Source organism: Corapipo altera, unplaced genomic scaffold (genome assembly GCF_003945725.1).
Source record: "Corapipo altera isolate COAL_440 unplaced genomic scaffold, ASM394572v1 0, whole genome shotgun sequence".
NCBI classification, from domain to species: domain Eukaryota; kingdom Metazoa; phylum Chordata; class Aves; order Passeriformes; family Pipridae; genus Corapipo; species Corapipo altera.
This window is the reverse complement of record NW_020884872.1, coordinates 69,498,696-69,517,932: the sequence shown is the minus strand read 5'-3', so window position 1 is coordinate 69,517,932 and position 19,237 is coordinate 69,498,696. Positions and strand designations below refer to the sequence as shown.

The 19,237-nt window shown below is 36.8% G+C and overlaps 1 protein-coding gene across 8 annotated transcripts in view; it reads left to right on the top strand.

The window, feature by feature from the left end:
* FRY (FRY microtubule binding protein) overlaps positions 1 to 19,237 on the top strand; it is a 234,520-nt gene that overhangs the window by 90,655 nt on the left and 124,628 nt on the right. For 7 of the 8 annotated variants that reach the window (XM_027651378.1, XM_027651367.1, XM_027651340.1 and 4 more), the window contains one exon: positions 9,969 to 10,168. In XM_027651378.1, the coding sequence (XP_027507179.1) occupies positions 10,049 to 10,168 (120 nt within the window). In that variant the 5' untranslated portion in view covers positions 9,969 to 10,048. Of the gene's footprint in view, positions 1 to 5,403; positions 5,409 to 9,968; positions 10,169 to 19,237 lie in introns of those variants that run through there. The other variant, XM_027651386.1, reaches the window with a different exon arrangement.

Genomic DNA, 19,237 nt, shown 5'->3' with positions numbered 1-19,237 from the left:
TAAAACTTTTATAGGAAGCTATTTTCTGATCCAACAAAACCAAACCAGAGGTAGTCTTTGCCCGTAGTACCTGAAAAAGTGTAAAGGAAGAGTATTTTATTTAAAATAAAATGGTTTTTAAGCTCTATTTGAACCAAAAAACAATTCCAATGTAGTTTCAGAAATAAACCTTTTCTCTGTTGTTTGTTTGGTTTGGGTTTTTTTGTTTTTTTTTTTTTTTTTTTAAAAAACACAACAGAAACCATCTATTCAGCTGAAATTGTCTTTTCACCCTTATTTGAAGTTTTTACTTTTGGAATAACTGGAAAAGACCAGGAAAAAAAAACAAACAACCAAACCAAAAAAACCTTCTGAAGTTACATAGAAAGGATACCGGGATTTTGAAATCTTTTGGAAGTATATTGTTAATCCCAAGTCAGCCTTCAAAGACGCAGCATGTCATTACCATATAAAACACGGAAACTGAAAAGTATTTTTGTTTGATTTGCATCCCATCAGAAGCAACACAGGTATTTCCTTTAGTAAGAAGTCACCCCTAAATGAAACACTCGAATGTGAAAATTGTTTTAGATTTTACACAAGATTTTCCATGTCATTTAGCTTTTTCAGTTTTTAATTTCATAATAAACCAAGCAAATTCTAGAATTGGTGCAGCTAAAAACCTTTATGTTACATGCCTAGATTCCCCTAGATCTTCAGCACAGTGGTATATATAAACAAGAAAATAATGATTTAGAGGAAAAGGAGTAGAAAAATAAATGGTAAGCAAAGAGAATGGGCAGTAAGAACAATTGCTTTCCTGCCTCACTCAGATGTCTTGCAAAGTTCTGAGATAAGAACCTAGGGAACATTTTTAAGCTGCTCAACCCCTGACCTGTCACTTAGGAGAAAGAGAGAGGGAAGGTCTACATCTTACAGGATCATAGTTACTAGGAGCTTTGCCAACTCAGTGTAAAGGCCTTTAGACAGTGGATGTACACATATGACAGGATTTCCTGTTTATTTGTTTGTTTTGGCAGTCATCATTCTTGAATCCCTTGCATATGCAAGAGGAGAAAATGTGTTCCACTCACTGCTTTCCTCTACAGGCTCTTACATCATTTTACCCCACTCTTGCACAGAATTGCAGTGTGCCTCTGAGGATTACAAACCTACCCACCAGCAACTGGGATGTGAGGGCCAGAAAGTTGCTAGTGACTAAAAACGCCAAACCAACAGTTTTACCCTTTCCAAGGTACCAGGCTGAACAAGATCCTTGGCTTCAAAGCTAACAGGCACTTCACCACATCCATCTTAGATAAAACCTGTCAGTTTGTGTAAGGACTGTTCTAATGTTTCTCTAAGCTTGGGCAAAGATATCTGTATTAAACTGGTTATTTCCTATTCTCAGAAGATGGCTGCTTCATAAGCATCTGAGTGGAATGAGCATTTGAGCTCCTTGTAGACGTGCGGAGGAGAGCATACCATACAAGTGGTATTTTAGCATCCATAAGGCCTACTAAGTGGCCATATGCTTATTTTTATGGATGCTGCATTTTGTTTCTATACTGCAGAGGATTGGATCTGATTGGGAAGAAATGACTACATCTAGTACATGTTCTTAGGCAAATTGTTGTCCACCCCTGGATTTGGGGGAGGGCTGAATGGGTTTACTACAAGGAGTTACTTAGCATTATGACCTGAAATGTTCAGTCTCACTGAGGATACCACACGGTCTGTTTTAGGCTTGCTTTTTTATAGCATCACTGAAGATACTGAAAATTAATTGAAGAATAGCAAGCATGTGCATTTGCACACACACACAAAAAGTTGGATAGAGTAGTTGGGTTGGCCAAAGTTTATACTTTATTGGCAACTCTGCTACTTCTTAGTGGATGCACTAAGTTATTTGTCTCCTGGTTTTTGGCTTTGCTGTTCCTTGAATTCACATAAAATCTGCACTCTCTTGTTATTGTAAAAGAAATAGAAAGTTTGGACAAAGATTGCCCAACCAAGTCTACAGGATTTGGAATTGTGTTTTGTAGTTCCACAAGTAAGAGTGAAATAAATATATCTAAAACTGGCAACAACATTTTTTCACTAAGTCCTCAGACAGAAATAATTTAAAATGTTGGTCTTATCTCAGTTGAATCAGTGACCAAGTCCTGGAATATCTTTATCACTGAAAATATCTCCTTCCTTTCTCTTCCCCATACACAAAGGACTCTCCTGAGGCATGTTTCTTTAAAGAAATTAAGGACTCTAAAATTTATAAATTAGCCTTTTCTCCCTTGTAGTTTCAGCATAATCAAGTATTTAAGGTATCCATTTAGGAGAGCTGAGGTCATCTCAACACTTTATTGGATGTACTCCCAAATCTGTTATTCCCTTTGCACTTGTTTTCAGAAAATGAGCTGCACAAAACAGCTCCACAATCTTGAATTTCTTTTGTACTTTTCCCCACTGACCTCACTGCCTCTTCAGTTTTGTCTTTTAGACTAGATAGTATTTCCTCTGGCATAGGGACTTCCAGACTTTTGTTTTGCATGTAATCGTTTGGGTTTCATCTTTGTTGCATTGCAGACCATCTGTCTAATGGGTCAACCAAGTAACTCTTCTCAAAGAATCTTGTATTTTTACTAAATAGGCTTTTGATAGTCAGGGTGAGTTGGGATAGTTTTATGTCATGTTCTTGTGTCAAGACAGCTGCACAGAATAACTGTCTTCTCCCAATGGTGCCTTGAACAGTTTTAGACAGAGTCTTCAATGTCTGGAGTTTTAAAATACATGTTTGCTGAGATTTCCAGTTTTTGGAAACAACCTTGTTCTATTAAGAGGGAAAATATGCTTGAGCATTTTATCATATGGACTCTCTCACATGTTCTTATTATCTGTACGTGCCTGTATCTATTGTCCATGTTTACATATTGCTGTCATTGAGGGAATTTTTCACTCAAAGAATTCCCTCACTTTGAGGGAAGTGAGCCTTCTCAGGGAATCAATTTCATGCAATATGAGTATTTGCCTGTGCTTTTTGTTTACTGCTTATTTTACATTTTTTATTAAAATAGAGGAAACTTTGCAGTAGTACATTCAGTTAAGTGTCGTTTCAAAGCTCCACAGTTCATACTCTGTGCCTGAGACATGCATATGCAAAAGGTTATTACAGATCTCTCTATCCCTGAGTGAACGTGTACCAGCCTCACTACAGTTGGAAGCATAAATGATTTCTAGCACTAGAAAAGGAAATTTCGGTCTGCAGTGCTGTTGCTTATGTTAGATTCATACAGCAGCTTGTATATGGACCTTAGAAATCACTACAGGCCGCACTGTCAGGCTTTCTTGCATTCATTTTAATAATTAGTTTAAACCGTATTGAGATAAGCATGCAGTTGAGAACAGAATCACCGAGTCAGAGAATCATTTAGTTTGGATGTCTAAGATCACTGAGTTCAACCTATGACCGAACACCATCAAGTCAACTAGATCATGGCACCAAGTGCCATGTCCAGTCGTTTCTAGTGACTCCACCACCTCCCTGGGAAGTCCATTCCAATGTTTAACAACCCTTCTGTGAAGAAATTCCTGCTGATGTCCAGCCTGAACCGCTCCTGACACAGCTTGAGGCCATGTCCTCTTGACCTGTTGCTAGTTGCCTGGGAGATGAGGGTGACCCCCACATTGCTATAACCTCCTCTCACTTAGTTGTAGAACCGGGAGAAGTATCTTAAAAGGGGCATATTTACTTCCTGGTGTATCAAGTCTTTTAATAAACAATGAAAAAGAAGCAGTAAACAAAATATGTAGGCAAATATTCATATTGCATGAAATTCATTCCCTGCAAAGAGTAAGGCCAACACCAATACCACAATAATTTACACTTTTACTTTCCAAATAGTCTGAATGTGGGACTCAGATGTGCACTGAATTCTTCCTTGTCTTCATGTTTTACTATAAGTCTTCCTAAGAAAGAATCAGAAACACAAAAAAGAGCAGATGTTAGTAGCAAATTAATTATGAAAATAATGCTTACACTAAATTAGTGCTATTATTGCATCTTACTAATATGCTGGCATAACATTTTCCTTGGGAATCTTACTGTGTATTTCACCAAGATAAAAATGGATCTGCTAGACTTTTATTTTCAGCAAAAGTTTCCTCTTTTATTCTCTATCAATCTTGAATTTATTGAAAATATTGTTTTTCAAAGGTGGAAAAAACCACCTTTTGTGGCACTTAACCATATCCTTGTAAATCAAATTCTTCATGCTTTATTTAATAATCTGTTCTCCTTTTAATATTATAATTACAGTTTTAAAACAAAGCAAATTTTCTGAAGAGTCGATGCAGCAGATATACATTTATACTTAAGGTTATGTGGTTTCTCATATCCTTGACATGGGAAGAGATACTGGGTTGGTTTTATCACAAGGAATTTTAACTGTGTGTACTTTTGGCCAAAAGACTTAAGTTACAAAACAAAACCCATCTTCTGTTCTATGTGTGCTTTGCATTTCTATACTAATTGGTTTCAGCTTGAATTGTGTGATAATATGTGTGTTTGATATGCGTGATTTGTTTATGTCGAACTCCATTATCCTGTCTCATGTTCTTGGAGTGCCTGAAGTAGTTTCACTAATGTGTCAGCATAGTATGTACTTGTGGATAAATATAGACATGTAGCCACTCTGTGAGTGGTCATCATCATATGCTGAAGCTAAAAATTACCCCTTTGGTTATGGAAAGGCTGAGCTGATCAGGAGGCCTGCTCTAGCTCACACATTGTAGGTCTTCAGCTTTTGTCTGTTGAAAAACAAAACTGAGAAATGGAAAGAAATGTCTTTCTCAATGGGATTATGAAGCAACTCATTTATTTTTTGATTTTAGTTAGAAAAGGATTCTAACTTTTCTAACTAAAGGAGTGGAACATTTCAGGTATTCACAGGCTCATGGATATTGCAGTAGCATGTTGGAGAAAATCCAGCGTGATCAGCTTTATAAAGGGGCTCGGTAGGTATGAAAATACTGCAAATAGATGTTTGCATTTCTGTTATTAGTTTGTTCATTGTTGCTAAAGTGTAAATTTGACACAGTTAACTAAAAAAAAATGCAGCCTCTGTTTTTCCTGCTTTTAAAGATACTGAAAATTCACTAACTGTGTATGGCTGAAGTTGTATCCAGTTTAGCACAGACTCTTGGCTTGTGCATTATGATCGTTTGGTTGTTTTGGTTCCTCTTACAGCTTTAAGAAAAATATTTGTAGTGCAGATCATAGCAGAGACTGTTTATCATCCCCGTTATCAGCTTTTGACCATGTGTGTATGCTAAACTACTCTACATTTTTACAGCTGTTTCTTGGATCATGAAATGATCAATACATGGAAAAATTCAGCAGAGATTTTATGTCAATAAACCTTTCTGCAGCAATAGTATATGGTTGTGACAACAACCACGCTACTTTGATATTTATTCCTTGTTTTTAATTTTTAAAAATACATAACATTGAGAAAATAATATGGTTATAGCCTGAACGAAATGAAAATATTCTTTAGGAAAAGAGTATAATTTGAAATACTGCTTATTGCACATATAGTAGAAAAATAGGGAACATTGGAAACAAGAAAATGTGTTTCAGACAGAATTTCACCCCAAAATGGTACAGATATCTTATAGTTGATCAAGCATAGTTAATCTTTGAGATTTTCCTAGGATAGGAGCTTTTAATATGTATACAACTTTCTAAAATTGGTCTGTAGATTCCCTGCTATTGCAGAGTCCTCAGGCATCAGGTTTACCATGGTTTCCTGCATGTGCATCACGACTCATTCTCCTGGGAAATGAGCTACTTTTTTCTAGGTGAAGGTTTTAGCTTAGTGCAGTACTTGTGTGGTAAGCAATACCCTACAATATGTACACTTTCAAACTAAATGCTTCTGTGCTCTGTTCTGGTACTTCTGTTTGAATAACATTTATTATTTTGAAATCAGGTAGTAAAATCTAAATCTGTCAAGGCAGTCAGTATCTCGAATCAAGTATAACTCATTCTTTCTACCCACCCCGTCCCACACATCTTCTGCATAAATCCATGCAAACTATATGTGGTGATTTCTCATGTTAAATATTATGCCTATTTAATGGGGCAGTGTTTCACTGGCATAGATGGCAAGTAGATGGCAAAACTGGGCACATACTTTTTTTTGCTTTTTTTTAAGGCCCACATTATATAATGTGTCGACATAAAGGGACCAATCAGGGATGACTTTAATGCAGCTATTTCTTAAATTTTGAGTCCTTGATTTGCAGTTTTATGTCTCAGAGGCAACTTTTTTTTTTAGTGAGTTCTATAGGGCTCTCAGTCTAGGAATAAAAAGTATATTCTGTTAAAGCTTATACATTATCAATGTAGATGTCAATAATAGTCTTGTCACATATTTGCAATGCAAATATCAAGCATATGCAAATGCTTGAGAAAATGGAGCCAAAAAGATGCATTAGAAAGCTAAACCTGTATATAATATTTCATGACCAACTCACAACTGACTCAAAACCTTCGTACTGTTGGAAATGTTGGTTTTCACACTGAAGATGCATAAATGGAGTTAACAGCTACAAAACGGTCTTTTAAAATTTTGAACTAAATCAATGTCATATGTCAGTCATTTCTCTAGCTGCCGTAATTGCTGTAGCAATGACAGGTGTTAACCCCCAGGATATGCTTTTTCTGTATTTGAGTGAAAGACTGTACAGTCCTATATTTCAGAGAAGAGCCAGAATAAAAATTTTTAGTGCACTGGCAAATCTCACAGATAGTTGCATTTCTCTATTACAGTATGCAAATAAGTGATTTTTCAATTAGATGTCTGGAAAAAAAAAATTAGATCAACCTGTGTCACAAATCTGAAAAATCATTGTTCAAAGGCCTCCTACTAGCAATGACTATATGGATTTAAATTTCAGTCTCAAAATCCTGGCTGAATGTCACAGTGATTGAAGATAAGGATGGCAGCTCCCAGGTTGGGTGTCTAAGGTTTCTTAAGCTTATTCATAAGGATGTGAAGTAGTGTACATGACCTCACACACCGCCTGCCTGCCTGCCTTCCTTCCTTCCATCCCTCCTATGTGACCCTTCATAGCAAATTTTGAACTTAGAGACAGTTTAAACCAAAATTGCCTAAGGAACAGAAGACAAGTTTGTGTTTGATTAAATTCCTGAAGATTCCTTCAAGAGGGAGCCTGGGATTGCTGCCTGACCATCAGAGCGGCAGGCAGCCCAGCCTGAGTGTGTTGTGCTTGGCAGAGGCTGGCTGGCAAGCAGCCTGCCTGCCCAACCCAGGCACAGCACTTGGGAGGGAGCTTGGGAACGGCTGGGATGAGGACAGAGGGGAGGACAGGGCTTTTACTGCACAAAGGACACAAATCCTTAAGAAAATTGGTTTCACTGCTCACAAAAAAAATTTCCTGACTGAGCACTTGGCAATCAAACTGATTTCATGGATAGATGTGAGCCAGTCAAAACCACACATTTGGCAAATGTATTTGTAATTGTAAAAATATTGTCTGACTCCTTCCTAAAGCTATTTATAAATATCTCAATGGAGATATTTCCATTGCCTAGTGTATTCAATAGTCCATAAAAATTCGCATCTGATCCTTTGCATCCCACTGTCTACATGCTTAAATTTTAGGAGAGCCTGGGTGGTGACCAAAGAACAGTGGAATTTACACTCTTCTCCGGTGGCTCTTTTTTCAGTACTTTGAAGTAGGTTATTATTCAGAACAACAGTGTATTTTTAGAACCAGTTTTGTGTGATATAAATGTATGACTGTTTTATACACTTTAATTTTTGCAAAGAGTCATAATGCCAAGAAGATTCCATCATTATTCTTTTGCCCTAAAAAATCAAATGAAACTCTGCAGGAAACAAATCTAGAAGAGTTGTCAATTGGGGGTTATTTTCAAAGAAAAATATGGATGTGTTACAATTGCAGAATAATAGCTACATGAAGAAAAGCATTTTTATCTTCAATTATATAGTGAACATATAAACTGATTCTTCTAAAGTAAAATATGTTCTCTTTTCTCCAGTGCATCTTTTTTTATTTTTCAGTGTATGATTTTGGGGTCTGATTTTGCTACATCTTGAATACTCTTAAACAGTCGTCTTTCGGAGGTTTGGGGGTTTTTTTTCAGCCATGAAGTGTTAAAGTACTTAGGAAAGATCAATAATCTCATTTATTACAGTCACGTGTCATTAATAATTGGCAATTACATTCAATAGTAGTTGCAATTCTGTTCCTCAAAGGAAAGGCTAAAGGCATTAGATGTGAGGCAACAATCATTGTAGTTCTTTCTCTCTTTCTTTCTTTTCAGCTTGGATGCGACATATAATATAACACTCTGGAATGCAATGCTATGGGGAAATGTTATAATGGTATTGATTCACAATATTTCCATGGATTGTATTAGATTAAAACACCTCTGTCCCAGTCACTAGCAGTACTCACGGGCATTGTGACACTTGTATTGCATTCAGAGTGGATTGTGGCTGCTCTTGACAGTGCTACTTTAAAGTTTCTGGCAAAGCTAACAGAGAGAGGATGCTACCAGTACCTGCCTGAAGACTTTTATTGCCAATGAGAGCTGAGCCTGACAATTTGGGGTTGGCAATTTTATATGTAAAATGGCAATATGTGAATTAACAAGATTTTGTTTTGTATTGTTTCAATTTATTTTTCCTTCAGTTCCCAGAAAAACAGTAAGTAGAGCTCAGTCTAGTACACAATATCTTGATACTGGAGAATTCACAGACTCACAGGATAATTTAGATTGGAAGGTATCCCTGGCAGATAATTAGTCCAACCTCTGCTCGCTTGCGAACTAGAAAAGGTTTCTTAGGGCCTTCGCTAGTCAGGTTTCAGGTGTATCCAAGAGTGGAGTTTCTGCTGTATATGTGGACAACATGTATCAGTCTTCAATCACCCCCTGACAGTGGAAGATTTTTCCATATATCTAATTGAAATTTCCCACATTCAAACTAGGATCTGTTGCCTCTTGTCCTGTCACCATGCTCAAAGAAGAGGCTGGTTCCTTGGCATATTTGCTATACTCCATTGGCGTATTTGCTATACTCCAATAGATAGCTGAAGACTGTAATAAGATCAACCCTTAGCCTTCTCTTCTTAAGGCTGAACCAGTCCAGCACTCTCAGCCTGTACTAATCTAGCAAGTGCTTAAGCCTCAGCACTTCATGGTCCTCCCTTGGCCTTGCTTCAAAATAGCAGAAATGTCATTCTTGTATGGGAGAGCGCAAAACTGGACACAATACAACAGGTGTGATCTCAAACATGCCAGATGGAACTGTAGAGTTCAGTACTTTCAGGAAAACTAACACATAATGAATATTTTTTGGCCATGGAATACATTCCATGTCTGACTCTTCATTTAAGATTTATACTGATGACATGTGTATTGTTTTTTAAGGAGTCATTCTTGACTAATCTCGGTATAAATAATAAGAGAATGAGGCCCTTTTCAACTCACAGTCGTCAAAAGACCAGACTCCTGACTTTCAAGGCTTGGCTGGTTTGAGTAGCAATTAAGAATAAATTCTTGTTACTTAACAACTGAGTTACTGATCTGGCCTGCAAGCAAAGGATAAGAAATGAGGATGTTATTCAAATAGTAAAGTACCAGCAAGTCTTACCGTGGGGGAAAAAAAAAAAAAAAAGGAGGATTGAACATGGACTGTGTAGTAAGCACCACTCCATTTTAATACATAAGATTTCATCTTTTATTTCCTCTTCCAGTTAGATTATGTGTATTTTACCTATGGTACCATGCAAGTTGTATTTATGTATTATGCGTTTCTTTGATTAGCAACTAATCTCCAATTTTATGCTTTGACAGTATAGAGGGCTATTGAGGTGCTCTGGAAATGTTAAGACATGTTGAATTACCCAAAAGTAAATGTGTCTTTTCTACATTTCAGCTTCTCCAGTTGGTAACGGATATATCAAGCCACCTGTCCCACCTGTTTCTGGTACACAGAGAGAAAAAGGACCTCCAGCCATGTTACCTATCAATGTTGACCCAGACAGCAAACCAGGCGAATATGTCCTGAAGAGCTTGTTTGTTAACTTTACTACCCTGGCTGAACGCAAGATTCGCATCATCATGGCAGAACCTCTTGTGAGTAAAAAGAAAATATAAGTTTGTATGTACTGTGCTTTGAATTTATTTTAAAATCAGGCTTGCTTGCTGTGCAATGAAGAATATTTTGCTTGTAATCTGCGTTGGAGTTTGGTAGTGTTTCCCAAACTGTAAGATATGCTGCTATGGCAATTAGAACCTTGTGGGAGAGGGCAGAGGTATGCAAGATATGCCAAAGGGGTGACATGAGAAGGAATTAATATTTGATTTCTGTTTGCAATATGGGCACATGTTAATAGAATTGAGAGACAGAAGGGGTGTCAGCCGGCATAGATTTCACAGCTGGGAGAATGGTTCCTTGAGTCAAAATAGATTAGAAAATGCTGAAATATTATACAAGTATTTCTGAGCATTATGGATTTTCAGCTAAAACATGAAAACTAATAGCACTGCTGGCTCCTATTTTAGTTCTGATAGTAGTAGATTTTATAATCTAACAAAGTGCTATAGCACCTATTTTCCATATGTGAAAAGGCATGGAGCATTTGAAAAAGCAGCTACATTACAAGGTCTTGCACAGTGAGAGAGCCATTGTTATTTGTATTTTAGGCAAATTTGACACACAGGTATGTCTGTTGCAGTTTATCTTATGTAGCTGAACTTCTGGTATTTTGCTGTTTTAACTTGAGACTACATTTTATATACATTCTTGGTTTTTTGGTTAAGGAAGAATACTTCTATAACTTATATTTTAGTTCTGATGAGGTAAAACAAACAAAACCAAAACTTAAAAATAACCAGAAACCTTTATTTCTGTGCTCTAGGGGAATTTTTATAAAACCATATAATGTTTTTGTTGCAAAGTCCAGTGTAGAATGTTTAGTTCAGTTCCCCACTTTCAGGTCTGGATATTTTGAAGAGCAAAATTAAGATCTTGATTCTGATGGCATCTGTTTAGCTTTGAGTTAGATTCAGAAGCATTTGATGCTTGGAAACTTTTACCTTTCTTCTGAAACATTAGGTAGATACATGATGGCAGGACTATCTTACATAATTTGGAAATAACACAAAGAAAGCTAACACTAAGGAATATTCTGGTAAAAAATCCTTTTTTTTCTTCTTTGATGAGTCCCCTCCCAGTCACAAAAAGTAGCATAAACTGACAATCATAGTGTAGGTCCTTTAAAAAAATAAAGTACCAGGAGCTATTCATTATCATCCAGTCTTCATGTGACGCACAGTGAACATCTTTAAAATTTTAAAACAAAATGTATGTAGAATTGCTTGGCAAGATCAGAAAAACAACAAAAAGACCAGGACTGAGGACATAGTTTCCTTGCAGCTTCTCTGTTACTCTTAAACACTAATCTCTACATTTTCATGTAAGATTTCAGGCATAGATATGAACTGATGACCCTGAGTTATTCCCATTTCACCTTGTGTTAAGATGATTTTGAGTTGCTGTACGGTAAGATGTTATTTTTGTCACTTGGAGAAACTATGAATATCTGAATGTTGATCTTATTCTAGAGGTTGTTCAGTGAAATTTTATTTGGGATGTTCAACATAGAATGTAAAAACATGACAAAAGGCCAGAATGTCACCTTCTTCTGGTCATCATTTTCAGAATTTATTTTTTACGGGGGTCTGACCACGAGACACTAACAATAATTCAATTATATACTCACATCTCATTAATACTAATAAGACTTACAAGTCATGGCATGCTGTTCTTTGAGGGTCACTGTGACAAATGAGTAAGCAGGATTCTGTAGACATTCAGTCAAAATGATCTGAAATAATTAGGTTGTAATGAAAGAAGTGACAAGAGAAAATTGCAAAAATTATTCTGGAATACTGGCTAAGAATTTAAGTCCACCTTTTTGTGTGGTAGCTGTTGGATGTTTAGCATCGTTGTTCCCACATTTCTACTCTACTGATTAGAATTGTGACCAGGAAGTTCCAGGGATTTGGGAGACGAAGTTTATAAACCGATGGTGCCAAGAGCTACCTTTTGGCCTTTTTTCACAATAGGTAGTCCAACAGTGAACTCTTTGAAGGTTCTGGTCTAATTAAACTCAAGTATACTTCAAAGAAAGTCAAACTTGCAAAGTGCTCAACACTGGAATATTTCTAGTTTGAATTCTCTAAGTCATTAGAAGATATTACAGTTCTATAATGAGTGATGAATACTTATGATATCTTTTAGAAAAGCTAAAATGATCTGCTTATAATATCATTGTCTTTTATCACGAAGTCTAGCTCACACTGAAGCTCTGAAGTTACTATGATTAAAGACTTACTGATATATTTTTTACCTAGATACTTCTATTTGCCTGCTTATCCTTTCTGATTATCATTACTGTTGTTTTTATGAATTTTTCTCTCAGTTTCTTTGGGTTCCATATGCCTGTATGATATATCCATCTCTTTCTTTTGTGATGTACACAGAACCTGACTGTAAATTACCGTGTTCTGACAACTATGTTGAAAAACCATGTTTGTGTCCCAGCATGAGTTGCAGATGCTAGCAAGGCACTAGAAGTGTTTGCTGTTTTCTGGGGCATCAGTGAAGGGCACAGCACCCACCCCCTCTGCAGCCCCATGAAATCTCAGCTGGAATAACAAGATGCCAGTGGCAGAGAAAGCAGAGGGCAATGTCACCTACTCCTACTGCTGTCTTGGCTGTCAACCGAGTATCATTTGATATTTTGGTTACTGGATCTGGCAGTGATCATCATAAAAATGCACTCCCCAGTTAATGTATTTTCTAGGCATAAATCTAATGTCAACTACGCACTGCTAAATCTTTAATAAGTAAAAATGGAAAACTTTTGTTTCCAGATTTGATTTTTTTTTTTTTTTTACTTTGTCTGGAGACTATTTTTTTGGGAATTTCAGGTGAATTTTTTCCCCTTTTAAGATCTCTGATATTAAGCAAACGATTCAATAATTACATTAAATTCACAATCATGGGGCTAATTTTTAATGATTAACTACCGTACCCAGATTGTCGTTGTATTAATCCAAATTAAAAGCATTTGACAGCAGACTTCATTAAAATGGCTTGTCCAGTTAATAAAATTAAATTCACATGAATGAAATATAAATAATTTCTTTCTGATAACCTTTAATAGTTTCCTGCTTCTTTTCTGTAGATAATTGTTCTTCTTTGTTACAAATATTAAAATTTTTTCTGCAGACCTTTTTTCACAGCTTATTTAATTAATATCTGATTTTTATCAATTTACATTTTAAATCTTCTCTGCATTGCTTCACTTCCAAACATAATTTGATATTTTACTACTGCTGATTTTTTTCAAGCAGTGATGACCTTAAAATGAAGCTAGAAAGGAGAAGCCTGGGAAATATTCTTGCCAATTCAAATGAAAGAATATATTTCATAGCAATGTGAGGAGAAAACCCAGAAAATAGTTTCCTTTTTAGGAGTGCTGATTATCACTTCGGATAGTAATTCATCCTGTGCATACTGAGCAGGCTGATCTTTAAATACGGCTTTCAGCAGTACTTTGCCACAGCTGTAGACATTGATAAAACATAGTGAGCTACAGGCATTGACAGTGGTTAATGGTTAATTTAGCTGTTGGTAAACTTTCATTAAGCTTTTCTCCTGCAAGCATCTTCTTTTACTGAGCTTGTCTAAATTCAGGATCTGTCTGAATACTGAACTCAGGGACAGAATTTACTGATTATAGGATTAGGACCATAAGCATGTTCATGTATTCTGCCTATAATTTTCTCCTTTTATTAGGTAGGTTTCATCTCAACATTCAAAAAAAACCCTGAAAGTGGTGATGTGGTTGATACTAGTGTATTTATTACTTCTATTTCATAGAAGCTCGATGATGTTAAAATATAGATCTATTTCAAAACAGGGCTGTTGTAACAGCCCAGCAGGTGGTTAAGAAGACTCTGAAAGAGAAAGAATATGCAAATTGGAAAGACTGACCAACCAACACGTGTAATGGCACTGGTGTCTGATTAACTTTAGTCTAGGCTTAAATGTTTTTGGGCAAGAGAAGAAATATGCTAAGGACAGACTTGGAAGAAAAGGAATTAGAAGGGTTTTCTTTTCTCTGAGGACTGGGCTGTGATAACTAGTAAGATTTATGTAGGCTATGATAATACCAAGCAGTTTTATCCCACAGCTGTAATGTAGGATTTTCTGTTTTACATGAACTAAAATTCCAGCTACATCACATGAGGTGTCACCTGAGACACGTTACCATTACACATTTTTTGTTTGAAGTCCAAATGAATAGTTTGGCATACATGGGTACTTCAGACCCCTGTTTTTTCACTGTGCCCATACAGTAGTTATTATAAGGAACAAGTAATTTCGTGGAAAAGAGGAAAGGCAAACTGTCTCGCTCTGTTCTGACTCTTCACTCAGTTTATGTATGCCCAGAAAAATTGAGAAGAACTTTCTGCAAGTATATATTGAAAATGCTGTTCTCTTTTCTCATACAAAAACTGTCGTCCCTAGGACCTTCCTCTATAAAAGCTACCAGCATGCCAGCTTCCCATTGTCATATATCCCTGTCTACCTCTGTCTCACTCAAGGATTAAAATCTAATTATTTTATTCCACTAGTGTTGTGGTAGTCAAAATTCTGTGAAGCATGTGGCAGTCCATCCCAGTTTTAAGGAGCTCATGGTTCCTAATACTGTGGCTCTGTATCTCATGTCACATAGTTCTTTAATTTAAACGCTTCTTTATTAAATTCTGCATCACTTTATTATACCATGCTGAGGACTGTCTTCTCACCTATTCATAAGAAAGTGAAAGCATCTGCACAACATCTTACTGTAAGTACTCAATATGTAACCTGAACTTCTAACTTTTATTTTATGGAGCCTTACAGATCTGTTACAGTGGATGCATTAAGTGGCTTGTTGAATGGGCATATCTATGTCAGTCTGTCATAAGATAGTCTGAAGGACCAAGAACAGTAATTCATCTCAGGAGGAGGTCTATCTCCTAGTGCTCCCAGTAAGTGTCAGGTCAGCAGAGTTTCTTTCCTGCAGGTCATTGACTTGATCCTGGGTCTACTTTTTAGACTGATAGTTGGTCTCAGTGTTTTATTCAGCTCTTAACCATGTCTGAGGACTTCTTGTTGCCCAGAGAAGTTGTGAACGCTCAATCCCTGAAAGTATTCAAGGCCAAGCTAAAGCAACCCAATCTAATCGAAGGTGTCCCTGCCCATGGCAAGGGTGTTGACACTAGATCTTAAAGGTGCTTTCCAACCCAAACCATTTTTGCATAGACATTGCAGTTAGATACAGGTCCATAAAAACACCTTCATACATTTCAGAGTCAGGCAATGTCAACAGGCACTTTCTCAGTGCTCTCAGGGTTTCCACAGCTGAGCATGTGGGCAGAATGCAGTTGGAGGCTGCAGAGCTCATTTCTATGGGAAGACTCTCCAGGATGCTCACTGTCCCTGAGCCTCATTACTGCATGGATATAGTTGGAGGATAGTCAATGGCGCATGTGATGGTTCAAATCGCTAAGAGGATTTAACACTGGAAGACAGATTCAATCCAAGGTCACTGAGGCTGTCGCACTACATCACACATTGCACAGTGCTTGCAAAATACAGCAGAGAATCTACCGCATGCCCTTAATCACATTTTTGTGTCATTTAAGGATATTGGTTATTTTCACTTTCCAGAAAATGAAAGTTGTATTACAGTCATTTCAGGCCAGTCTTATCATCATCATGAAGGACAGAAGAAAATCATGTATACACTTTGGTAGCATTCTTGCCAGATAAGAAACCATTAATTAACACGCTATCTTTCCATAGCTTCACACAGCTTAATCCTTTGTATGCTTTCAGAGTCACATTTGAAGTCAATGAGGTACTACTTCATCAGGAGTGCTGTATGTTTTTTAATTTATGTGCTCTTTTCTGGGCCTGAGTCTGACATTGGTACAGTTTACACATCAGACAGCTAGAATTATTCCATATTTGACCCTGCATATCTGGTGACATGACAAATGTGAGTAAAACTTAAATACTTCACCTAATGACCTTCCCAATATGGAAATCCACTAGATGGACAATCAGTACAGGCAGAAGCTATGGCTTTTATGGCCAACATTCTTGTAGCAAAAGAGCAGTGAAAGCTGATGTTAGCTCTGCAAGGGCACCCAGCGTCCTCCTTGAAAGTCTGTCAAATCAGTACCAGTAACAGGAGGAAAAGGCTTCACGTCAAGTTACCTGGGAATATGTCTGTTATGGTACAGTTACAACTTTTGAGACAAACGTATAACCAATAAAGCCACAAATAAAGGAAGTTTAAAGAAAACTGCTGGCAGTAGTTCTCAAGTTCACTTTAAAAATACACTTTCTTAATTTCTTGGTCTATTCTATGAAAATAGATGCGTAGTCGGTGTAAGTAGCTACCTGACATTAAAGCAGCACTGACTGCCAGACAGCAAATGATGGCCAGAGTCGTGTGCTGTCATTTATTACCCTTGGCCATCTGGGACTTGAAAGAAGTGTGGTTTCTGTTTACAGAGCTCTCCATTATACCTACAGCAGCTCTGCAATTACAACTCTAAATTTATGCAAATCAACTGATAAGAGCTTCCTATAGCTTTGATTAAATTAGGTCATGTTATTCTGAGTGGATAACCAGTGGTCAGGGTCCTTTGAACACTGATAAGCAGTAATGGCCTCCTCTGAGTCTCACCCACCCCTGCCCCACAGCCCAGGGCCCATTCCCAGGTTTTGGGGCCATCAGTCCCTGCTGCAGCGGAGCTGGTCTCCTTCTCCCACAATGCTACCCTGTCATGGGCCTTGCCAAGCCGGGTCCACCAACATAAAAATACATTAAAAGAAGGAACCTCATCCACTGCTTGGAACATGGAGATCCTCTACGTCCTCATAGCATTGCTCTCACTATGGGCAGGAAGTTTGACTGAAAGTGAGGACAGCACTCTCATAATAACTCAGGGAATCAGCTGAGCTCAAGAGGGAAGATGTGCTTTCCCCATTCTCTTCAGGAAAGAAAAGCTTCCTGCATTTTTTCTACCATTTATGTCCTCTTACACTGAAGAAGTAGCTTGGCTCCTCATAAATCAGTTGGTGTAAAACTCTTTGCATATAGGACTGAGGTATCAGTTAACTTCTCTATTTGGGAAACAAAGATGTACCAAATGACCAAGGTATATTAAGGTCAGGGAAGAGCATCCTCTCACCCTTTTTGCCAGCTCTCAAAAGTAGTGTCAGAGATGAAAGAGAGGGAACAGCACTATTCAAGTTACACACTTTTGACTGCAGTGACTTTCTTCCCTATATCTATTTAATTCACCACTGTATCTTCCAGTGTTTTTATTTCACAGCAGTCTGCTGTAACAAAAACCTTCTTTTCACAGAAGTAATTATTATATGCATATCCTCGTATTTTTTTTAATATATATGTATTGACTGATGTTGATCACGTACCTGAACCACCTTAAAAAACAGTTGAAACAGGACTTTGAATAGCAGTTTCAGGCAGAGGTCTTAACGTGGACTTGGAAGTCTAGATCTCCATTGTCTATTGTTTTTATTGTTACATGGAAATCACTGTATCAAGTGCTTTTTCAGAGCATCATGTTTATTCCAGCCCAACAGTCTCATAAATGAAAGATCTTGGACTCTCATACTGCATCCTAGGACACCATTCTTGACTTAGACTTTATATAAAGTTTCATTAATTATTAGAATATGACTCCAGAAAGCCTTCTTCCTGACTTCATATTGAGAGCAAGGTGGAAATAGTGGTTTTATGGAGCATACCTTCATTTTTATGTCTGTATTCAGAGCATGTTCTTGTTTCTATTGTGGAGGAGCATTTTTATGAAAATACATTGTAATGGCTCTCAGCACAAAGAACAGAAGAATAAATCTGTATTTACTTCCAAAAGGTTTGGAGAAGGAAATCCTATAAATCTTGCTCACCTTGAAGAAAATTCATCATATAAGCAAAAAAAAGAATGTTTTTATGTGTGTGTGTCTGTCTTGCTGCAGTCAGGTCTTGCAATGTAATAGCTGTGTTTTCAGCTCCGCTATTGCTGCTGCTTCCTGTAACTGGTTTTTTCATTTCATTAATACCAGTTCAGTTTAGCAATGAGCAACTAAAAAATGCTTTAGGATTTTTTTGAATATTCAAATTTACAATCAAATACCACTTTAGCCAATAACTCTTTTAGGCATGTAAATCACTGAATCTCTAGTAATTGATATCAGTATAGAAATTGGGAATATTGATAGTGTTGAGCTTAACCCATGCAAATCATTATTTGGACTTGGGACTAATAAAAAAATCAATCCTGTACCTAAAATTCCATTAACCCTGTTTTAGTTAATCCATTAAATTAAACTCATATTCCTTTTCCAAGCTGTACATCGTGGTCTTTCATGAATTTTGATCTTAAGTACAAATACCACTAAAACTTACTACATTCCCTGTCCCAACAAATTAGGTTCCAGTTAAAAAAATTTTATTCTCTTATATTGGAATTTTTTAAGTCAGAATCACGCAATCTGCTAATTCAAGTCTGTGATTGAATTATGGTATCAACATTAATTGTCCACACATTGTTTTTAGATGTTCTTTTTAAATTTATCAAACTTACATGTTGTAAAATTCACCTCTGTTTCTGTACACTGTAGTATTGGAGTAAATAAAATCAGGGAAAACCAAGGGACAGTATTATGATACTAGCCCACCTTACAACTTACCTGTGCTCAGACAGAGGATTTTGATGTGTTCACAGTTAAAATTTTGAAAAGGCATTCCTATTAGAACAAAGCTCTGAAAACAAACAGTCAACAAAATTTCCTTTCTCAGTTGTGCTAGAATCTACCTCACATTTCACTAAACTTAGTACTCTTTTCAACTTTACAGGTTTTAAAAAAACATGTATTTAAAATATTTCTTTTGGAACTAATCCACTAGTAGCCATCAGCTTTTTTTGGGTTTAAAATGCCGTAGTAAAAGAAACTGTTTTACTTTCTATCTGCAATAAAGCACTTTACTTTATAACAGAAAATATTAGAGAAGATATAAATGCTGAGAGTAATAGGTTTGT